This window comes from Budorcas taxicolor, chromosome 11, assembly GCF_023091745.1.
Source record: "Budorcas taxicolor isolate Tak-1 chromosome 11, Takin1.1, whole genome shotgun sequence".
Lineage (NCBI taxonomy): Eukaryota > Metazoa > Chordata > Mammalia > Artiodactyla > Bovidae > Budorcas > Budorcas taxicolor.
Genome location: NC_068920.1, coordinates 85,676,836 through 85,700,667, shown reverse-complemented (window position 1 = coordinate 85,700,667; position 23,832 = coordinate 85,676,836). Strand labels below are relative to the sequence as shown.

The following is a 23,832-nucleotide window of genomic DNA, read 5'->3' as shown; positions in this document are numbered from 1 at the left end:
TCTGATGTCAAAGATACTGTCATGAAATTGTTTTTTTTTTGCTAACAAGGCAATATGTTATGCATGACTGCTTTTGTCCTTCCTGGTAGAGTTTGCTAGAGCTGGCACATTATTCTTATGTCTCTTTCAGACCACTTTTCTCCATCTCATCCATTTCATTTTGGTTCCAACTGTGGCCATCATAGTCAAAATCAGTATGTATTCAGCATTCGTAAGACATGCAGTATTAGCAACAGTCTTAGACATGGACTTAATTCCATTTAGTGCCAACAAAACCAAATGAGAATTCCTTAACCTCTTCTAAGTACATAAAAAAACCAAGCAGGTCAGGTCCAGGAGCTGGCTTCCTTCCACAAAAGATACAGGCAGCAACATGACCTCTGGATCAGTGCTTCTCCAAACTTAGCATGAGTAAGAATCACCTGAAGAATTGTTAAAACACAGACTCCAGGGCCTTTTCCCCAGAGATTCTAGTTCAATAGGTCTGAAGTGAGACCAAATAATAGGCATTTCGATGTGTTTCCATGTGATACTGAAGCTGCAGATCTGGGACCCACACTTTGAGAATCACTGCTCCCAGCGACCACAGAACTAAAACAATCATCTAAAAGGTCCATAACTTCCAGCTGTTGTTTTGTGCCAGTCACCAAAGGGCCAGAGTGGAAACTGGTTCCTCCAGGACTAGAGCCTGTTCGATTTCTACTACCTAAGTAATCCTGCCTATCTCTAGGAGCACGGGATTTTAAAACCTTAAATACCAAAGCTCAACAGTCACTGTCTCATTACCCAGAACTCTTGTGAATCACTCAGCTCATGAATCCCTGAACAGAGAAGCTCTAGTGGCTCATGTGCTAAGTCACTTCAGTGATGCCCAGCTCTCTGCGACCCTATGGACCTTAGCCAGCCAGGCTCCTCTGTCCATGGGGTTGTCTAGGCAAGAATACTGGAGTGGGTTGCCATTCTCTTCTCCAGGGGATCTTCCTGAGCCAAGGATTGAACCTGTATTTCTTAGGTCTCCTGCACCAGCAGGCGGGTTCTTTATTACTACCACCACCTGGACCTTTTATTCAGATCAAATGAGTCTGTTCAAACAGTGGTGGCCTTTTAGTGGCCGAGTGTATGAGAGGAATCCACAGTATGAATGCATAATATTTATTTAACCATTCTCCTACTAATAAACATGCGTCCCTTAACACATTTATTTTTCACTGTTATAAAAACTACTGGAATACTCTTGCCCACTTATGTGGGTATTTCTCTGGGATAAATCATCAGAAAAAGCGATCCTGAACTGGATCAAAGGCTGTTACATTCTTTCTGTTATACAGTACCTTTACTTCTTACATCCCAATATCAGAGCTAGGAACATATTCCAAAAGTAGGCCTCTAAAAATTTTAAAGGCAAGACTACAGCAATAATTCCACCAGGCTCTTACTCTGATATCTTAGATCCCTTATTTTATGAAGTGTAAGAGTCAAATAAAAGAAGCAAAATACAGTTTTTGTTTTTGTTGTTGTACAGTTAATATGACCTGGTCGGTGAACACTGTATATTAAATACCACCTTCTGCTCATACATGGAAGAAAAGAAGTTAAAAAAAAAAAAGAATAAAAAAAACCCTAGATTCTGACCATATGCTAAAGTCTATTAAAACTGTACCTGTTATGGGATTCTCTGGTGGTCGAGTGGTTAAGAATCCGCCCACCAATGCCGGACACACAGCTGTGAACGCTGGTCTGGGAAGATCCCACGTGTCAAGAGGCAACTAAGCCCAAGCACCGCAACTACTGAGCCCATGTGCTCTAGAGCCCGTGCTCTGCAGCAGCAGAAGCCAACACAATGAGAAACCCATGTATCACAACTAGAGAGCGGCCCCCGCTTGCCGCAGAGAGAAAAAGTCCTTGCAGAGCAACAAAGACCTGGCACAGCCAAAAATCAATAAATAAATACTAAAGTAAATTTTATTTGTTGAGGAAGTATGTGCTCCAGTCCTACCAGCTCTTTCCCAGTTCCTGAAACACTGCTCAGCCTCCCTCTACAGGCTTTGTACATCCTTTTCCACCCGTTTCAATGCTTTCACTCTCAGCCTCCTTCTGACCTTGATATAAGCATCATTTCCTCAAAGAAGCCTCCTAAAGTTTCCAGTCTAGGACAGGATTCTTGTTAAGTGCTCTCACACAGCCATGCACTTTTCTTTCAGAGAAAAATTAGCAACCATCTTCCTCACTAGCCTGCAAATTCCTGAAGATCAGGGATTGTGTGTGTGTTTATTACCATTTCATCAAAAGCATCCAGCTAAGCGCTGGGCTTATAGATGAAGCTCAATAAATACAGAGGAAGAGAGAATATGAAAGAATAAGAATGAATGAATACAAACATACCACTTCTAAAAGATTTGGGTAAACAAACGATTCTTATTACAGATCTGTAGTAGGATATTTGAATATTCAGTCTTATGGGAAAAATGTAGTATTAGTGTTAAAGGAAATTTTGAAAATGAAAAACTGTATCAACTACCCTAAGAGAGCAACTACTTTTCTCCTTATAGTTTTCTTCTAATCTTTGTCCAAATACATATTTTTATAAAATATAATTATTCATGATATTAAAAGACTATAATTAGAGACAAAATTTTAGATGACAGTTTCTTCCTACAGAAATAGAGCTACCATTTTAGGAAAACATATAAATAAATATAACTTTTAAGGCTATTAGACAGGAAACTAAATTTTAGGTGCATGATTTGAAAATAAGTGTATACTCTTACTTTGGCACTTGGCGATGGTATTACACACCTGTTTTTATAAGTGAGACGCACAGTTCTCGTACCTTCCCATTTCCCAGGCTGCTGTTCTTTAGAGGCCTGTTCCCATTTAGAGATAATGTCACAAATCTAGAAGGGAAGTAGAAAATGGAGATTCATAATGTTTTTCACATTGGGTACTTTTTGAAGACAAGCATGTCTGTAGACTGAAAATTTTCAATTAATGCAATCAAACCAAATGGACTGAAGCTTTCTGTTTGAAGCTTCTGCAGCTCTGAGTTTAGAATTTAATTATAAATCACTCTATGGTCCTCTTATCCTTTTGGACACACATTAACTTTGGACTATGGCCATGAATTTTTTATTCAAAAAGGAAACTTAATGAAGGATTGCATGAGACTGGAAACAAGAAGATTCCAGGAATTTTTTCATGATTCAGTCACTGAAAAGCAACTTTTCCACCTTCTGAGTTTAAAAAGATTGGAATAACTGAAGTTATACCAAAGAAATCTGAAATATAACGTTAAGGTTCTTGGGGAAAGAACAAAAATTCTTCAGGAACAAGATAAATTTAAAAAATCTTGTCATTTACAGAATTATAAATAAAAGTTTTTAAAATTATGGGGTAAGCAATTATTCACCAAAGCCCCTAATATTTACTCAGCTCAAGTCAACCAAAAATACTAGCTTATCTCCTTGATCAATTATTAAAAGTATTCAAGGAATGTCTGTCTCAAAAATTTACATTTACAAATGTTGATCTGAACAGGATATACTTGAAACTACAAAGAAAAAGACATTCATTTATCTAGATGCCTCAAAATGCCTCTGAAGAAACAAGTGGGAGTGGGGTGGAAATCCTGTCTTCTGACCAGCACTCCTAAGGAACTAAGTATGAGTTTTAACATATCGCATATTTAACCTATGAAGATCCACAGATCATTCTGCAAATGGAGCTGGGCTTTGGGAGTGAAATGAAAGTACTGATGTTTTATATGCTCTAAACTCATGGGTACATCCCTTGCTTTGCCCCAGATATTTCATCTCCAAATCAGAGAAGTGCCTTTATTCCATAACAAGGTACTTATTCCCAAGAGCAATAAGGACCATGTCAAGTAAGAGGATCCAGACCTGGTTCCAGCTATTTGATTTGCCATACATAATTTTTCATTCTAGGCCTCAGTTTCCTCATTTGCAAAATAAGTGGGTTATTTCTCTAAGGTTCCTTATGATTCTATATCCTGTTTTTAATCATTGCCATCGCTAGATGGAAACTTCATTAAAGCTATTTTACTATGACCTAGAAAACATTTTTAAAGAATATTCCAATTCTCTATCTTTGCTCATGATCTTCCCTATGTCTGGAATTGCTTCTTTTTTCCACAGGTGCATTTTCTTGTGTGTGTTAGTTGCTCAGTCATGTCTGACTCCTTGCAACCCCATGGACTGCAGCCCGCCAGGCTCTTCAGTCCATGGGATTCTCCAGGCAAGAATACTGGAGTGGGTTGCCATTTCCTTCTCTAGGGGATCTCCCCGACCCAGGGACCAAACCTGGGTCTCCCACATTGCAGGCAGTTTCTTTACCATCTGAGCCACCAGGGAAGCCTGGTGCATTTTCTACCAGTCAAAGTCCAGCTGAGCTCTTCCCTAATTTCCACTGAATGTAATCCTTTCCTCTGTAGAATGTTCACATCCTTAAACTATTTATCATTTTCAATTTTAAGGTTATCAGTGTATAAGGCTATTCTTCCCTAAGTGGATTAGAAGTTCACTCTGCACAGGAAATATTTCTGTTCCTTCTTTATATTCCCCAAAGGGTCTGCTCCAGCTCCTGGGACACAATGTGTGTGCGTGAGTGCGCAGTCGTGTCCAACTTTTGGCAACCCTATGGACTGCAGCCTGCCAGGCTCCTTTATCTGTAGAATTTTCCTGGCAAGAATACTGGAGCGGGTTGTCATTCACTACTCCAGAGGATCTTCCTGACCCAGAGATCAAACCTGCATCTCTTGCATCCCCTGCATTGACAGGCAGATTCTTCTCCACTGTGCTACCCAGGAAGCCCCAGGACACAATATACAGTTAAATGGATACTGCTGAGTGAATGAATAAAATGGAAAACCATTTTATTAGAGCTTCCATACCTCCACTCGTTCTACCTTAATGTTTAGGGTATTATTACTATTATAATCCTCTTCCTCTCTTTAACACATAGGATGTATGTGTGTGAGGGGTTTCCCTGGTGGCTCAGTGGTAAAAAAAATCTGCCTGCCAATGCAGGAGACGTGGGTTTGATCTCTGGGTCGGGAATACCCCCTGCAGTAGGAAATGGCAACCCACTCCAGTATTCTTGCCTGGAAAATTTCATGGACAGAAGAACCTGGTGGGCTACAGTCTATGGGGTCACAGAAAGTCAGACATGACTTAGCAATTAAACAACAATAACAATGTATGTGTGTACAGATTTTATTCAGAATTCCTTGGCTTCAACAAAGTCCAACAATATTTTTTTATTATGAAGATCAGATTGCTTATATTTTTGGAAAATTCTTGAACTAAACTTTTTGCAAATAGCAGAATAACTTCTTTGCGGTTTCCTTGGTCTGCCTCCTTAAAAGGAGTTGGTTTTACCTTGATGTTTCCTTGAAGACAATGCTCTAAATCTTGGCCGGAAGGATCATCTGTGAACAATGCAAATCCAGATTGTGCTGGCTTCCTCATCCCTGTATCTTGGTTCAAAGTATTCAAAAACTCTTCCACTGTGGTGGATGCATCAAATCCAACTACCTAAACAGAAACAACATAGTCCTTCTCTTAAAAGGTACACACATTTCAAACCTAGATTTCAGGGGGGAAACAGGGCATACCTGATGCATGATTAATGATAACATGTATTTATCTAGGTGCTTTAACTTTTTTTCAAAGTTCCACTGGAGAAAATTAATGTCATCTTAGTCATTAGCCTGACATAAGAATTCCTGGCTTCAGCCAACAGACGTGAATTCAAAATAGAAAGATCATTTGACAGCTATAAACTTCTCGCAGAGATATTATGCTGGCCCATTATGAACTACAGAACAGTATGTAATCTTTAAACAAAGGGGAAAAAAACAAAAAAGAAATACACTTAAACATATGAACACTTTTAAGCATTTCATTTTTGTTTCTTTAATATGCAGTTAAATATCTGAATTCCATGATAAAAGGTTTAGAGCTACCCAGACTAATTGCCAGCTTTGGAATATGTTTGCTTCCGTTAATAGGCAATCACCTAGATGTGAGCTGGAAGGGCCTGGACAGTTTTCCCAGAGAATTTCTAAGATGTGGAGACTTTAAAGGGACCAAACCTGTACACACCCCATGTCAGTCATCATTTCCTCACCTAGCCAGTACACTGCTGGGGGAAGCCCTCAACTGAAGTACTTTTGCTTTTCTCCATCGGAATTATAATGGTAATGAAAATCCTCCCTTATTTCATTCAATATGGATTTTTAGTGTGCATCCTTTTTTAGCAAAACTGTTTCAAAACTCAACTTTCCTGACAGGAAATCTAATATATTTGCATGTTTATCACTGCCAGCTGCTGACAGAAGTAGGGTGACAGTCACCTCTCAACACCACAGAGGTTATATGCAGGATTCTGGGCTAAGCACGTGTTCACTGGGTAGAAGGTCTAATCTACCTGATATATTCCATTCATGAAGTGCACAGGGATACTGAAGGGCAAAGAATGATGATATGGGTTTCGAAGAAGGGTGGAAAGAATCTCCATTCTTGAGGGTCTTGCTTCTCGATCTCCATTCTGTTGTGTTCTTTCTACACATCTCTGGCAGTAAATGGCATATTTTCCAAATTCTGTCCTATAATACAAAACTTAAAACCTAAGAATAAATTTAATTAAGATATATGAAACCATTAGAAACTTTCCTTGGTGTACATTATTACAATGTATCATGCTAATGTTGACAGCATAATATCATATTATCTTTATTGAATGACAATATTAACTGCTATATTAATATACATTAATATTCCCTGGTGGCGCAGACAGTAAAGCATCTGTCTACAATGTGGGAGACCCAGGTTTGATCCCTGGGTTGGGAAGATCCCCTGGAGAAGGAAATGGCAATCCACTCCAGGACTATTGCCTGGAAAATCCCATGGACAGAGGAGCCTGGTAGGCTACAGTCCACGGGGTTGCAAAGAGTCGGACATGACTGAGCGACTTCACTATATTCTATATTCACTACAATATTTTATAATGTTAATTATCATAATCACAATATAAAATATAAAATTATTATATAATATTGATATATATTAATACAATATTATCATTATTGAGTGATAATATTAACTGCTGTCACTTTTCTCAAATTCTAGTGTCTTTACTTTCACCGACTAAACCAGACTTCCCACAAAGCAATCTTCATCATTACTGTATTATTATTATAATCACAAAATAAATTTAAAATTACCAGACATTACCTGGTCAACATATGGTGATTATATTAACAAATATAAAGAAAATAACTGTATAAAGACTAGAACAGGATAACTTAAGAAGTGCATGATGAAGAGAGTTCTCTTTTGAAGAACACAGCGGTTAATGCCATTCCTGCTGAGCAAGATAAGAAAATATCTTCAAATAAAAATGTATTTTCCCTGGAACTTCCCTGGTGGTCCAGTGGCTAAGATCTGCGCTCCCAATGCATGGGGTCCAGGTTTGATGTGGTCAGGGGACTAGATCCTACATGCCACAGCTAAGACCTGGCTCAGCCAAATAAATAAATAAATATTCCTTCTTTACAAAACATGTACTTCTTTAAAAATGTTAAGTCGTAAACAAAACCGCTAGGGTAAATAAATCCAGTAAAAGCTGGACAGAGATCTTATTTGTCCTTATTTGTTACATATAATTTTCATTTCACTTATAAAAGCAGATTGATAATGTACCTAAATATATATGCATTCAAGTGCCTTTTAGGTGGGCTTTAAAATCTCATCTTTGTAGGGGGCAGGTGGTTCTCAGTGACTACCATTGTAATCACATGACCTTGATGACAGAGTCTCCAAAAATATATTATGAGCTCAAAGATATTTTCCTACTGCTTCCAAGCTGTTTTTTCATTTCATTGTTTGTTTGAGTCCCAGAGTCTATTTAAACAACTTAATATGAACCTCTTGGACAAAATGATCCCAATCACCCTTGGCTGGGCACCCTAGGCCCCACTGTAAGAAAGTCATTCTAACAGTGAATTGGAAAAGTCTTTTTCAAAGGAGTAAAAATTCTGAGCTAATTCAAATACATACAATTATAAAAGGTGAGAAAACTATCAGAGAAGTCTTCTACACAAAAGAATTAAATGTGAAGAAAATAGTAACAGAAAAAATAAGGAAACAAAATAGTTGCTTTTATTGGATGAACACCCACTAATGATAAAACATTCATACTTGAAATGTACATAGACTTTTAACTTAAAATATTCTTTGTCAGCTTTTCAAGCTTTTAGTGCAACCTTCCATAAGAGATTTAACGTAACAAAGGAAATATCTTTCTAGCTCTACATAAATGATAACCAAAGGCTTCCTGTATCAACATTTGTTTCACACATTCTTCCACAAATGTACCTGGCAGGTTACTAAATACCTATGATTTATTGCAGACACAGAGGCCACATGAATGGTGCAGCTGGCTAGAACTCTGCGTACCTGGAATCTGCATTTCTCTTTAGGTGGAGCCTGAGGAGCCACAGGAAAGGATGATGGGGAAGGAAGAGCCCAACACAGAGCGCCAAGAGTTGCCAGCCCTGGACAAAGAGAAGCATCACAGGTTAGACACCATGTGGTCATCAGAGGTCTAAGTCAGGGAGAGTGTGACCAAGAGAGGAGGTGAGAGTGAAGGGATGATCATAGTCTTTCTTGATCCCAAAATGTTTTTGCTTTTTTCCACATAGACATCATCTCCTTAGAGCATTTATAATACATAAAAGCATAAAAGCTTCATACTGGGGCAGAACCATAGTCCATCTAGTTACGTATTCGGTTGTCTACAACTGAGGGATCAGAGGATATCACATAGTAATCCTTTTTCATATTGCACAGAAGGTTAGGGAAATTGTTCCCTTTTGTTCATTTCTGTGTTAACTCCTTCACTGAAATATAAGTAATTGCACTAAGAAAGGGCAAACTGAAAAGTAGTAAAAAAATAATTTATACAAAAAGCAAAACCGATCTACCTATACATACACACATACATAGCTAAACAAGGGGCAAGCATAAAAGTATTAACAGAGGTATCTCTAGGTAATAGAGTTATATACGACTTTTATTATTCTCTTGCTCTGGTCTGTATCCTATTTTATATCTTAATTTTTTAAATTAAGTAACTATAATTTCAATATTTTTTTTAAATGTCATACAAAAAAAGGGAAGGGGGAAAGGCCTTGCCCTTGAAGAATTACGATCTAGGAGAAGACTCTATTATACAGCATCACTAATACACTGTAATAATGTTTTTTTAAGTATAACCAATGGACGGAATGATTACTGATGCAGGAGTCAGGAAAGAATCTACGGGAGGGATGTTGCTTGGGCTCGACTGTGAGGTCCACAGGTAGGAAGAATGCAGAGGGATCTGGATTGCCAGGTGAAGGATGATGCAAAGGCAGGGTTGTTCAAAGAATAAGCAGAGTTTATTCATTCACTGTACACTAGAGACAGGATGTATAAAATGAAGTGGAGAAAGAGGAGGCCACTGGAGCCAGATTATGAAGGGCCCCTGACAGACATGAAGCTTAAGTTTCAGAACCTTGCTCAAGCACAGGTCCCGTCCAAATCCCTGGGACAGGCCCTATGAGCTGTCACAGTCATATGACATGATCATTTGTTCTTTTAAAATTTGTAAAAGTAATAAATTTTGTATTCTTTTTCCTAGTGTTCATTGCACAAGTTTCAAGTCCCACAACCTAGATCCACTCCCGAGAGTCTAGGGTAAGAAATTTCTATTTTATCCTGTGATTGACAGGGAGTCAGTAAGCAGAGATTAAAAGAAGCATTCATTGAAGAGTAAACACAAGTGACTAAAACCCTCCTGAAAATAAATCTGACTGTAATAATTAAGGAAATGTATACAAGGTCAATAGTGAAGTACTACTTTTTACCTGGAAAGAAATTAACAGAAGAATTACACTGAATATTGCTGAAGATATGGAAAATTCTAGAAGTGGACACAATGAAATTCACTGGACTTGCATACAAAATTTAGGTTCAAAGATGTCTACTATAGTGGTATTTATTACAGGAAAGGTAATTGGAAAAACCCAAACGTATAGCAGTTGATATTAATGCAACTAGTATTAATGTTTTGAAGACTGCTGAAGGCTATCGGGGAAATGATTATGTTTTATGGTTTTTAAAAAGTATATGCACACTGTAATGTTAGTAATGTGAAAAACTGTGAGTGTATAAATATCCACATATATACCTCTATATATAGACTATAGAAACTGAAAGGATATACATCAAAATAGTAATAGTTGGTTTTCCATTTCATACTTTTTGTATTTTCCAAATGTCTATATTGAATATGTATTATACTTACAATCAGGAAAACAACATCATTTAGAATTGCGTGTGTATGTATCAACACATACCTGCAGTGGTCCTGGTTGATTCTGCGGCTGTCTCCATCTTGTCTGTTTAATAAGCTGACAGCAAATTTCATTCTGTAGCTCAGGATGTGTCAGACAGATTTGCAAAGCACTTTGGGCTAGAGATATGTGGTAATCAATTGCGGGAGAGTCGACTGCCGCATTTATGAAAAGTTGGCAGGTCTGAATTAAATGAAAAAAATAGATATACTCAGGGTGAGAAATGATAAGCTTTATTCTGCATGAAATATATTGATTCTCTTACTAGCAAAAGTTTTTGTTTAAAAGGATGGAAAAGATATACTGTGATAACATTAATCAAAAGAAATCTGGAGTAGTGACATTAATATCAGACAAAGTAGATTTCTGGGCAAGGAGTTATGCCAGAGACAAAGAGCGTCATTTTATAATGGAAAAGGGGTCAGCTTATCTAGAAGGGGTAACAATTCTAAATGGTTTAATAATATAGCTTCAAAATACCTGATGCAACAACTTATAGGACCGTAAGGAGAAACAGACAAAAGTCACAATTAAAGTGAGAGACTGCAATACCCCTGTCAACATCTGAGAGAATAGTAGGTAGAAAAATCAATATGGATTTAGAAAACCTAAACAATACTAGCAATCAACCTGAACTAATTTGTAGAATAGTCCACCTCTGAGAAGAATATGCCTTCTTTTTAAGGGCAGATGGAACATTAATAGCCTCTAGAGTCTACTGGAACACAAACTGCATAAAGACAAGATATTTTCTTGTTTATGTTTATACTCTCTACACAGAACAGAGTTCAACCCCTTCTCATCTTTGTTCTTTTCTAGTAATATCAATTGGCATCTTTAAGAGCTAGTTTACTGAGGGAAGTATTTTGGGAAATAGTAGCCTAAATAACTTGAAGTTAATGTAAATATATACTATTTTTCCTCCAAAGAGATTATTTTTTAGAGTAGGTTACTAGGAAAAAGTTATAGCATAATCTTTCCTAGACATTTTCCAAAGCAAGATATTAATACTAATCATTCTTCATTTTAACAGTTTATTGTAATAAAACTGTGTAATTTCATTTTGATCTTGACTAGAGAACTCTTGCTTGAGGAAGTTTGGGATGGATTGCCTAAAGGCATCAGAAGAAGCTTCAATACTCATAAAATGTTCTATGAATTCTAAAAAATATATGCATACTAATTTAACAACCCTAAATTACTGTTATAAATGTATCAAATAACTTCAGTTATGGTGCTTTACATGTATATTTGTTTCAATGAATTAAATACATTGGGCTTATTAGTGACATTGAAATTTGAGAGTACAATGAAGTGCTGGGAGTAAAACCTTTTGCGAGGGCTATTTAAAAATCTTAGTCTCTTTTTTCTTATAAGAAATGTCAGGAAACAAAAAAAGTACTGCTTGTGACAGGATGTAGTTGGATCTTGCTTTTTTATACACTCTGACAATCTCTATCTTGTAGTTGGAATGATTAGACCATTTAAATTGAATATTAATTATTAGTATATTGTTGTTGTTGCTTAGTCTCTAGGTCACGTCCAACTCTTTTGCGACCCCATAGACTATAGCGCACCAGGCTCCTCTCTCCTGGGATTTCTCAGGCAAGAATACTAGAGTAGGGTTGTCATTTCCTTCTTCAGGGGATCTTCCCGACCTAGGGATCGAACCCATGTCTCCTGCTTGGCAGGCGAATTCTTTACCACTGACCCACATGGGAAGCCAATTATTAGCATGGTCAGGAATAAATATCTCCTTGTCATGATTAGTATTCTTTTATTTTTAATTGAAGAATAATTGCTTTATAATACTGTGGTGATTTCTGCCATACATCAACATGGCATCAGTGATAAGTACACATATGTCTGAGGATTAGTATTCTTTTAACATGATGTTGGAGTCTGTTGACTAATATTTGATTAGTTTTTGTGTGAAATGCTCTGTTTTCTATAATATTTTCTGGGGTTTGGTATAAAAATAATACTTACTTCACAAAGACAATCTAGTGACATGATGACTGAGAATTGCTTCAAAATAACCTAGTCTTGGGGAGCAATAGGGATGGGGAGAATAAAACAAAACTGGCCTTAGGTTGACAACTGTGGAGCTGCATGGTGAGCATCTTATACTTTATAATATTCTCTCTACTCTTACATATGTTTGGTATATATATATAAGCTTTGAGCTTTACCCAAAACAAAGTAAAAGAAAAAAATTTTGCAAAATTCCTTTCTTTTCTGTACTTTGGGACACCTTGAACAGCACTGAAATTATCTACACTTACAAAGTTTGGTAAATTTCTCTGTTTAAATTTTTATTCACCTGTGTAATTGGTTTTGGCCATTTATATTTTGTTATATAGTTGATCACTTCATCCAGATTTTCAAATATATTTGTATAAAGTCTGTCTTACTTTGGGTATTTATGTATTCTACAGGTAGATTTTTAAAAACACTCCATGAAGGTATTTTTAAAACATGAACAAAAGTAGAGAGAATAGTATAATGTACCCATTACCTAGTGTCAACAGCTGTCAACAAGCATTTTGCCATACTTGTTTCATTCAATCCCTGTACTCACTTTTTTCTGTAGTATTTTAATGTATATCATGTTATTTTACTGATACTTCAGTAGGGCTTTCCAACTGACAAAGATTTTTCCACATAAGCATCATGTCATCATCATCCACTTCCCAAATTAACAATTCCCTAGTATTATCTAGTAAACAAATACTTTTTTGAGATGGGAGGAATATAGCCAAGAAAAAGAGAAAGAAGAGATAAAAACTAAAGACTCTAAGAGACTTGGAGAAGGCAATGGCACCCCACTCCAGTACTCCTGCCTGGAGAATCCCATGGACAGAGGAGCCTGGTGGGCTGCAGTCCATGGGGTCGCTAAGAGTTGGACACGACTGAGCAACTTCACTTGCACTTTTCACTTTCGTGCATTGGAGAAGGAAATGGCAACCCACTCCAGTATTCTTGCCTGGAGAATCCCAGGGACAGAGGAGCCTGTTGGGCTGTGCCGTCTGTGGGGTCGCATAGAGTCGGACACAACTGAAGCGACTTAGCAGCAGCAGCAGCTAAGAGACTAAAGGGAAAATGAAGTTCCAAGGTGCCAGCACAGAGTCAAGACAAGAATCCATACAAGATACATTATGTTCTGAGACTGAAGTAATCGAGGAAGAAACAGATGAAACAACGTCTCTTGGGATGACAGATTCGAGGTGATCATTTCTGATGCCCTCTAATTCTTCCAATGAAATTAAATTTCTTCTGAGGAGCATTATTGAGTAGGGAGTTTGAGGGGATGTGACCAAAGACAAGCAAAGAGAGACAGCTGGACCTGAGGAATGAAGACCACAGAGTTACATAGGCTCCAGTCCCCACAGCTGTTTGATGCTCTCTAGAGTCGGACACGACTGAGCAACTTCACTTTCACTTTTCACTTTCATGCATTGGAGAAGGAAATGGCAACCCACTCCAGCGTTCTTGCCTAGAGAATCCCAGGGACGGGGGAGCCTGGTGGGCTGCCGTCTATGGGGTGGCACAGAGTCGGACACGACTGAAGCGACTTAGCAGCAGCAGCAGCAGCATTACACATGCAATTAATACAGAAGCAGGCAAGACCACAGCAGTGATCTTGGTAGGAGTTTGGCTGAAGAATGCATGGGGCCATAGATCCCAAGGAACTATAGTGCTCTTCCTTGATCTCAAAGAAAATAAATTACTCAAAAAAAGGTCTTAGTGAGGATGAGAAATGGAAGAGTAAGAAAGTAAGAGAGCTCATGGGCTAAGAGATTATGGTTAAAGAAAGATATATTAGGATTTAAGATTTTAGAAGTGGTGTACTTATGAGGTATGTTGGGGTCACGGTGTGGACATGGAGAATGGAAAGGTGAAGCAGGGCAGACAGCAAGCCTACTGACATTGGGAAGGTCAGGAATCTTAAGGCCATGGCATTGGTGAGCGAAGTGATAGCCAAGTCACTTAGTGTAATGGCAAAGCTTAAGGCAGAGAGAAAGAATGTGAGTTAGGAGCCAAAATCCTTAAGGAAATTTGAGGAGTTACCAGAAGGTGACTGACGACAGAGATAATGGAAAGTGAAAGTGTTACGAAAGTGAAAGTGTTAGCCACTCAGTCGTGTCGGACTCTTTGCGACCCCATGGACTGTAGCCTGTCAGGCTCCACTGTCCATGGGGTTCTCCAGGCAAGAATACTGGAGTGGGTTGCCGTGCCCTTCTCCAGGGGATAGTGGGGCAGGGGTAAAGAATGATGTAACTGGCAGGTTTCAAGTGATCAGGGACTTAATAGAGGTTGAGTAATAAGAATTTAAGCATATTAGCACTGGAGAAGAAGAACAGTATTGACTCCTTTCGCAATAGTGAGGTATGGCGATGTCAGAAATCTCTTCATCTGAGAAGCTGAAGAGAAAATGACTCTGATACTAAGTCTTTCCATGACCAAACCACAGATTACCATAGAAATTTCATATCCTCACTCAGAGAGTATATTAAATTCATCTAACTTTATTCAGTATATTTTCTTTGTCATTGTCATCATATTTTGAATTTTCTTGTATAACCTAGATTTTTTTTTTTCCTATTAAAATGCTTAATGATATAAGCGTTACGAAAGTGAAAGTTTTAGTCACTCAGTCGTGTCTGACTCTTTGCGACCCCATGGACTGTAGCCGGCCAGGCTCCTCCCTCCAGGGGATTCTCCAGGCAAGAATACTGGAGTGGGTTGCTGTGCCCTTCTCCAGGGGTTCTTCCCAACCCAGGGATCGAACCCGTGTCTCTTGCATCTCCTGCATTGGCAGGCAGCTTCTTTACCACTAGCACCATGTTTTGATACATAATGCCACATAAAATTTTACCTTAAATAATTTAATTGCTTCTGTCTGTAGAGCTTCTGAAGGTAGTGTTGTCAGAGGGGAAATGATTCCTTCTTTACTGTGACACAAAGTAGGGTGTCTCCATATCTGAGAGGCTAAGTACAAAATGAAATATAAATAAGAAACAGAAAGAATTACTTATTTGGGCCTCACATTAAATTAGCCCTTTAGAAACTAGCTCATTCAGGCCTGGCTCACAATTTAAGTCATAAAAGTCATGAAAAAACCTCTGATAATATTATTTTATTTCAGTTTCTAGGCCATTGGGATTCTCATATTTCTCTTTAGGATAAATTAAAGTTAGATGAGGTTGGTACAAATATTCTAGGCCAGAACAAGTCTATCAGGACATTGGTCATGTTGCTTAAATGTGCTAAAGATTGGTAACCTAGGTAGGGAGATGACTGTACATGAAAGGAAGCTGGGGGCAAGCTGCAGAGAAGAAACTAGAGCAGGAGGAGATAGAAAGATAAAGAAGAACTTGAAGTCATTCCTAAAATCAACATTTATTGAATTCCTATGCCAGATCACAAATAAAATGTGATTGCTATTAAGTAGAGCAGAGTTTAGAATCTACGCTATCGATGGGGAAACTTCAGCCATTTAAAAAAAAAAAATTCAATGCAAAGCAACAAATGATATGAAAGGGTTAAATGGTAAAGTGCATTGGGACATATTTTTAACATTTCTTAGGCACCTTTTATGAGCCATTGCTGAGTTGGGAAGGGCTGGATGGGGGACCTCCTAAAGTATACAGGATTTCATCAGGTTGGTGGGGAATGTGAAGGAGGGAGGGCAGTCCAGGCAGAGGGAGTAATGCGAGCAAAGGCAGAGAGGTGAGACAGGATACGGCATGTTGAAGAATGATGGTGTCCCTGTAGCTGAAGAACCACAGTGAGAATCCTAGCCCATGACAAGCAAAGCCAGTAAGAATGGAATAGGAATCCACAAAATGAAATCCACAAAAGGAAAACTCTACTAGGCAAAGGGGGTTAGGGTCCATTTCATAAACTATAAAGACTTATACATTATAAACTTACAAGGTTCCCCTTCAATATTTAGCAACTTGCAAACAAGTTGTTCAAATTCAGATCCAACATTCACATTGTTACTTCCAGCTGCAACAGTCAGGTGATAAAGCCAAGTGTCCTTAAAAATTAAAACATATTAATAGAGATGTTACCAAGATACAGTTTTTGATGACTTAAGGAAAAAACAACTTGAATAGACAGTAGAAAACTTTGACACTAGAAAAAAAAATTCTTAATTTTTAAATAAAACTAAAAGCCACTTAGGCTCATTTGAATTGTGCTCATAGTGCCTTTTTCCCATTGTTCACATTTTTATTATTTTCTTAGAAAAGCATAAGAAAACCAAGAAAGTAATATGACATTAAGAGGCTAGAATAAATATAACTAACAGTCTTTTAAGGAATACAACAAATTCTATCAAATTTAAAATCTGATTCCTCATACATACAAATAACACATAAAAAATACTTAAGAAGTCCAGAAAATTTAAAGAAGGAAATAAAACCCAGAAGGAACATACCTCAACACAATAAAGGTCATCTAAGAAAAATTAATAGCTAATATTATACTCAATGATGAAAAACTGAAAGCTTGTCCTGTAAGATCTGTAACAAGGCAAGGATGCCCACTCTTGCCACTTTTATTCACCATACCACTGGAAGCCCTAGCCGGAGTAGTAGAGCAAGAAAAAGAAATAAAAGGCATCCAAATTGGAAAGGCAGAAGTAAAATTATCTCTGTTTGCAGACGACATTATCTTACTTGTTGAAAATCCTGAAGACTCCATAAAAACACTGTTAGAACTAATAAATTCAGGAAAGTTGCAGGACACAAAATCAACATACAAAAATTAATTGTGTTCATATACACTAACAATGAATTATCTGAAAAGAAAAGAAAACCATCCCAAAACAATAGCCAAAATAAAAAAAAAAAGAATAAAATACTTAGAAATAAACTTAACCAAGAAGGCAAAAGCTTCATACAACAAAAACAATAAAACACTAATGAAAGAAACTAAAGTTGGCACAAGTAAATGGAAAGACATCCAGTCATGGGCTGGAAGAATTCCTATTAAAAATGTCCATGCTACTGAAAGCAACCAATAAAGGTTCAAAGTAATCTCTATCAAAACCCCAATTTTAAAAAACAGAAAAAGAAAAAACAATCTTAAAATTCATCTGAAACCACAACAAATCCCAAATAGCCAAATCAATTTTGAGCAAGAAGAATAAAACTAAGGAGATCATACTTCCTGACTCAAAATATATTACCAAGCTACAATAATAAAAATAGTATGGTGCTGCAATAAAAATAGACAGTAAGTTCATTAATGGGCCTAATGACTGTCCTATTAGGCTAATGGGACAGAATAGAGTCTAGAAATAAATTCATGCATATATGGTCAACAGATTTTTGATAAGGTTGCCAGAATACAGTGGGTAAAGGATAGTCTCTTCAATGCATGGTGCTGGGAAAACTGGGTATCCATATGCAAAACAAAGAAATTGGACCCTGATCTCACACAACACACAATATCAACTCCAAAAGGAATAAAAACTTAAATATTAGACCTGAAATCCTAAAACACCTGGAAGAAAACACTGAGAAAAAACTTCCAGACATAAGATTGGTCTCTCTTTCCTGATGCTTCTGACATCAAAAGCACAGGCAACAAAAGCAAAAATAGATATGCAGAATTATATCAAATTGGTAAACTTCTGCACAACAAAGGAAATCACCAATAAAATGAAAAATTAACTTACTGAAATGGGAGAAAATATTTGCAAATCATATTTCTTATAAGGGGTTGATATTGAAAATATACAAAAAGCTCATACAATTCAATGGCAAAAAGACAAACAATCCAAGTAAAAAATGGGAAGAGGATCATTTGTCCAAAGAAGACATATGGATGGCCAACAGATACACGAAAAGGAGCTCAACATCACTAATCATCAGGGAAATGCAACTGAAAATCACAGTGAATTATCATCTTACAAAAAAAAAAAAAAAGCCAAGAAATAACAAATGTTGGTGAGGATATAGAGAAAAGGGAGCCCTGTATACTGCTGGTGGGAATGTAAATTGGTGCAGCTACTATGGAAAAACAGTATGGAGGTTCCTCAAAATTTAAAAACAGATCTATTATATGATCCAGCAATTCTACTTCTGGGTATTTACCTGAAGGAAGCTTTGTAATATAAATTTATATAAAGCAGTAACTCAAAAAGATATACGTACCCCATGATCATCACAGCATTATTTACAATAGCTAAGACATGGAAGCAACCTAAGTGTCCATCAATGGATGAATGCATAAAGAAAATATGGTATACACATACAATGGAATGTAATGGAGCCCTAAAAAGGAGGAAATCTTGCCATTTGTGACAACACAGAAGAATGTGGAGGACATTATGCTAAGTGAAACAAGCCAGACACAGAAAGACAATTATCATATAATACCACTGATATGATGGATCTAAAATCATCAAACTCAAAGGAGTGGAGAGTGGAATGGCAGTTGCCAGGGTTAGAGGGAAGGGGAAACAGGGTGATATTCATCAAAGGGTACAAAGTTGTAGGTATACAAAATGAGTAAGTCCTAGATATCTATTGTACAACATCGTGGTTTATGGTTAATGATACTGGATTACATACTTAAAACTTGCTAACAGGGTAGATCTTATGTTAAATAGCTGTTATCACACACAAAAATAATAATTAAAAGAGGTCAAGAGGAAAAGTGATGGTTATTAGGTTTATGGCACAGGCTATGGTGATGGTTTCATGAGCACATAATTATTTCCAAAACATCAACTTGTATACATTAATTTTATATAACTTTTTATATGCAGGAAACAAACAAAAAAAAAACCTATTTTCTGCTCCCCAAATACAGTGGCTTTTATCTTTCTATTAAAATATATATGTATATTTTCACATAGTTGAGATTATACTAAGATTATATTAATATGTTCCTTATATTAGTAAAATTCAGAAATTATAATTATCTATTTTTAATATAAAAATATAAAGCTTGCAGGATATTTTATCATACACATACATTTAATTAATAAATTTTTTATTGTTGGCCATTTAGACGGTTACTAAATTCACACTAATAAAAAAATACCATAAAATCTGGGACTTTCCTGGTGGTCCAGTGGTTAGGAAGCTGCCTTCCAATGCAGGGGACTTGATATTGGATCCCTGGTTGGGGAACTAAGATCCCACATGTCGAGAGGCCACTGAGACTGCATGCTACAACTAGAGAGAAGCTGGTATGCCACAATGAAAGATCCTGCATGTGGAAACTAAGACCTAACACAGCCAAAAATAATAAATAAATATATTTTTTAAAAATACCATGAAATCTAACATCTGTTAAGTAAAAAAGGGTGTATATTTTCTGAGTTTGAAATATATCAGAATAAAATTATTTTTAAAAGAATACTATGTCTAACAAATGTATATGTGTCTTTGATTGTACTTGCTGTGCTATGCTATGTCACTTCAGTTGTGTCCAACTCTGTGTGAACATACAGACTGCAGCCCTCCAGACTTCCCTGTCCATGGAATTCTCCAGACAAGAATACTGGAGTGGGTTGCCACGGCCTCCTCCAGGGAATCTTCCTAATCCAGAGAACAAACCTGTGTCTCTTATGTCTCACCTGTATTGGAAGGAAGGCTCTTTACCACCAGAGCCACTTGGGAAGCCCTTGACTGTACCTACTTATGCTCATTTGAAAATTATTACCAACACTTAATCATATTAGTGATTCATTCTAAATCATTCTAACTCATTCTAAATCAACCAGTTAATCCTTACATACCTTTTCATGCTTGGATCCAATTAGGAGGTAAGTTGGACCTTGGTCTTTGGGGTGGATCACAATAGTGTAATGTGTGGATAACAGACTTCGCCCACTGGCTTCATAATCTTCATCTGAATCACAGGATCTGTCAACCTCTTCAACTTTAGCCTCCCAGAGTTTGATCTGACCTAAAGGAAACTAAAGTAAATATTAGTAATTGTAAGGAAGGAACTTCCTGAATCTTTTCCCGCTAAAATTTTTCATAGTCCTTTTCATTCTTGGCTTTATAAACCATATCTGTTTTTAAATGAATGCCTAAAGGTAACTGGATTATCCACACTGTTACAAAAGTGGGGTAGCCACAGTTAACATGTCAACTGTGCTATAAAAGAACAATCTGAATACTAGGCATTTAGTTTTTGTGGAAAAAGCAAGAAGCCACTTCTGTACAGTGGTTCAAATTATTCAATTTGACCAAAATGATCCACTACCTAGTCAAGCAATTAGGTTATTCAGTCAAAATATTCATTTGACTTTTAACCATCGAACAAAATTGATTTGATTAACCTATTGGATTAAAAGAACAAGTATAGACATAGTCTCAATACTATTGATAAAAAAGTAAAAAGTCAGAGAGCTAGTGTGAAGAAGTATGATTAACTATCACTGTAAATCCCAATAAATGAAAAGTGTTTTGAAGCTATTTTTATACAAGAGTGAAAACATGAAAGTCACTCAGTCATGTCCCACTCTTTATAACTCCATGGACATAGTCCATGGAATTCTCCAGGCAAGAATACTGGAGTGGGCAGCCATTCCCTTCTCCAGGGCATCTTCCCAACCCAGGATCGAAGCAAGGTCTCCCGCACTGCGGGCAGATTCTTTACCAGCTGAGCTACCAGGGAAGCTCCCTATACATATATGTTGTTTAGTCACTAAGTCATGTCCGATTCTTTTGTGACCCCATGGACTGTAGCCCACCTGTCCATGGGAATATTACTCTGTCCATGGGAATATCCCAGGCAAGAATACTGGAGTGGGTTGCCATTTCCTTCTCTAGGGATCATTTCCCAACCTAGGGATCAAACCTGTGTTTCCTGCCTTGGCATGCGAATTCTTTACCACTGAGCCACCAGGGATATACGTACACGTATATATAAAATAAATCACAAAAAAATGCCACAATTTCTTCCATCTTAATTTAAGGGTAAGAAAAAAATCTTAAAAATAATTTACATTAAATTTTACCTACTCTTTTACTGACAAAAACAATTATTTGCTATGTTTTAAAACTTTTGCTCTAATTAAGTACACTTATTCCAGGAACATACACAGTCTGCTTGAGATTTGTAGCTTTTAAATTATCTTACCTAGATATCTTATCTAAAATGCAATATTATCTGCCTAATACTTGATTAATAGAAAAAAATTAATTAACTTAATTACATGTGTTCTATTTTATAAGAAAAACTTCTTTCCCCATTAAATTCATAACAATTATTTTCTGAGTAGTTACTATGTGCAAAATACTATTCTGGGTGCTGAATGAAGAAAATTTCCTTCTGAAGGAAAAATGTAAACTTATCTATATTTTCATAAAAAGGTAGTAAAACAAAAATAATAGGGCAGCAAAGTCACATTAATAAACAAAAAGCAAGCTTTAAAAATCGGATAAAGAAAACTAATTCTATTATGATAATACATGACAATACTATCCTAATTGTGTCCTCTAGGCATATCTAATCCTATGATAATCAAGGTTCCATCCACCGCAATATTTAAGGATGGTTATTCCTTTTGAGAGTCCCTTGGACTATAAGGAGATCAAACCAGTCAATCCCAAAGGAAATCAACCCTAAATATTCATTGGAAAGACTGATGCTGAAACAGAAGCTCCAATCCTTTGGCCACATTATGCAAAGAGCCAACTCATTGGAAAAGATCCTGATGCTGGGAGAGATTGAAGGCTAAAGGAGAAGGGGGTGGCAGAGGATGAGATAGTTAGATGGCATTACCATCTCAACAGACATGAATTTGATCTAATTTCAAAGGAGAAAGTGGAGGACAGAGGAGTCTGGCGTGCTGCAGTCCATGGAGTCACAAAGAGTCAGAGATGACTCAGTGAATAAACAACAACATTCCTTTCACCAAAGGATCACTGTGGCTCCATGACGTGAACAGACCTGGCATTTTAAAATATTTTGACTGAATTTTAAAAAGACACTGATCGAGATAAAGACAAATTGTTTCTGAAATATGTATAGCACAAAATGAAGTTAGCCTATACTGATTCACAAGCATTCTAATACTTTTCCACTAATTATAATGGATTTCTGCTCATCTATTCATATTCTTCTGACTTGTTCCTTCTATGATCAATGTTATCCATTTTTATTATATAGTAAAAATTACTATTAGTAGTGGTAGTTAAGAATATTTAAATTTTATTCTCGGTAAATTTAAAATTACTTTTCTATTTATAAAACACACACTTATTATAGAAACTTGGTAAAAACTGAAAGGTTCCTGAAGAAAGAGGGGCTTTCCTGGTGGCTCAGATGGTAAGTCTGCTTGCAATGCAGGAGACCCGGGTTCAGTCCCTGGGTCGGGAAGATCCCCTGGAGAAGGAAATGGCAACCCACTCCAGTATTCTTGTCTGGAGAATCCCATGGACAGAGGAGCCTGGCGGGCTACAGTTCATGGAGTGGCAAAGAAGAGGACACAACTGAGGGACTGACACTTTCACTTTTCACCCCAAAAAGGAAAAAAGAGGTCATCCATAACTCTACCACCACTCAACATTTTGGTACAGTTCTTTCTGACTTTTCTGCTATGTGTGTTTTAACACACATGTGCTAGACTGAGGATTATAAACTCACCAATCCAACCTCCCTCTTCTAAAGTCTCCCTGTAATTGCAGAAAAGAAGCTGGGCACTATATTCGTCAGAATCCCTTTCCCTGCATAGTTCCAAATTATAGCTTGCCTGAGAGAATTTGCATGTAATGTGGAAGGTAAGGGTGTCAGAGGAGTAAGTGTTCTGAGACAGCTGCAGTCAGGTGCCTGGGCCGCTGGGAGCGTCACAGAGGCTTCTCAGTCAACTGCTGAGGACCAGCTGCTTCTGTGCTCTGGGCTCAGACTGTTGGTCCTGCCTTCTTGGACCTTCAGTGGCAGCTTCTTCCCCAACTTCTACCACCCTGACTTTTCTAAAAGTTATGTATGTCCCCAATTCTACATTACAATTGTTAGAAATGGAATACACAGAGTGGCTGCTGTTTTCCTGATTGATAACTGAGTTAGGGTTATATTGGGATATACAATTTTGTCATGTGCTTATTCCTGTATTATTTTAATGACCATATTCCCACACTGCTTCAGAGATAACACTCTCAAAGCTTCACTGTGTTAATTTCCATCCCATGAGCAATACTGAGAATAACGAAATGCCTTTTAAATATAGCTAGTCAGGGGACTTCCCTGGCAGTCCAGTGGTTAAGACTGTGTACTCCCAATGCAGACAGTGTGGGTTTATCCATGGTCAGGGGACTAAGACCCCACATGCTGCATGAAGTGACCAATAAGTAAATAAATCCAGCTAGCCAGAACCGAGAGTGCAGGCTGCAAAAATAGAACAGAGAAATACTAACTGACCTATGTGGTCAGTGGACCAA

General features: G+C 37.3%; 1 protein-coding gene across 1 annotated transcript in view; it reads right to left on the bottom strand.

Moving 5' to 3' along the window:
• The window catches only part of PLEKHH2 (pleckstrin homology, MyTH4 and FERM domain containing H2), a 90,033-nt gene that overhangs the window by 19,508 nt on the left and 46,693 nt on the right, over positions 1–23,832 (bottom strand). The window contains exons 16-23 of the mRNA XM_052649219.1: positions 20,181–20,360; positions 16,352–16,460; positions 15,294–15,406; positions 10,418–10,597; positions 8,475–8,572; positions 6,445–6,622; positions 5,394–5,549; positions 2,797–2,894 (exon numbers count right to left, since the gene is read on the bottom strand). Coding sequence (XP_052505179.1) covers positions 2,797–2,894; positions 5,394–5,549; positions 6,445–6,622; positions 8,475–8,572; positions 10,418–10,597; positions 15,294–15,406; positions 16,352–16,460; positions 20,181–20,360 — 1,112 coding nt within the window. The remainder of the gene's footprint in view (positions 1–2,796; positions 2,895–5,393; positions 5,550–6,444; positions 6,623–8,474; positions 8,573–10,417; positions 10,598–15,293; positions 15,407–16,351; positions 16,461–20,180; positions 20,361–23,832) is intronic.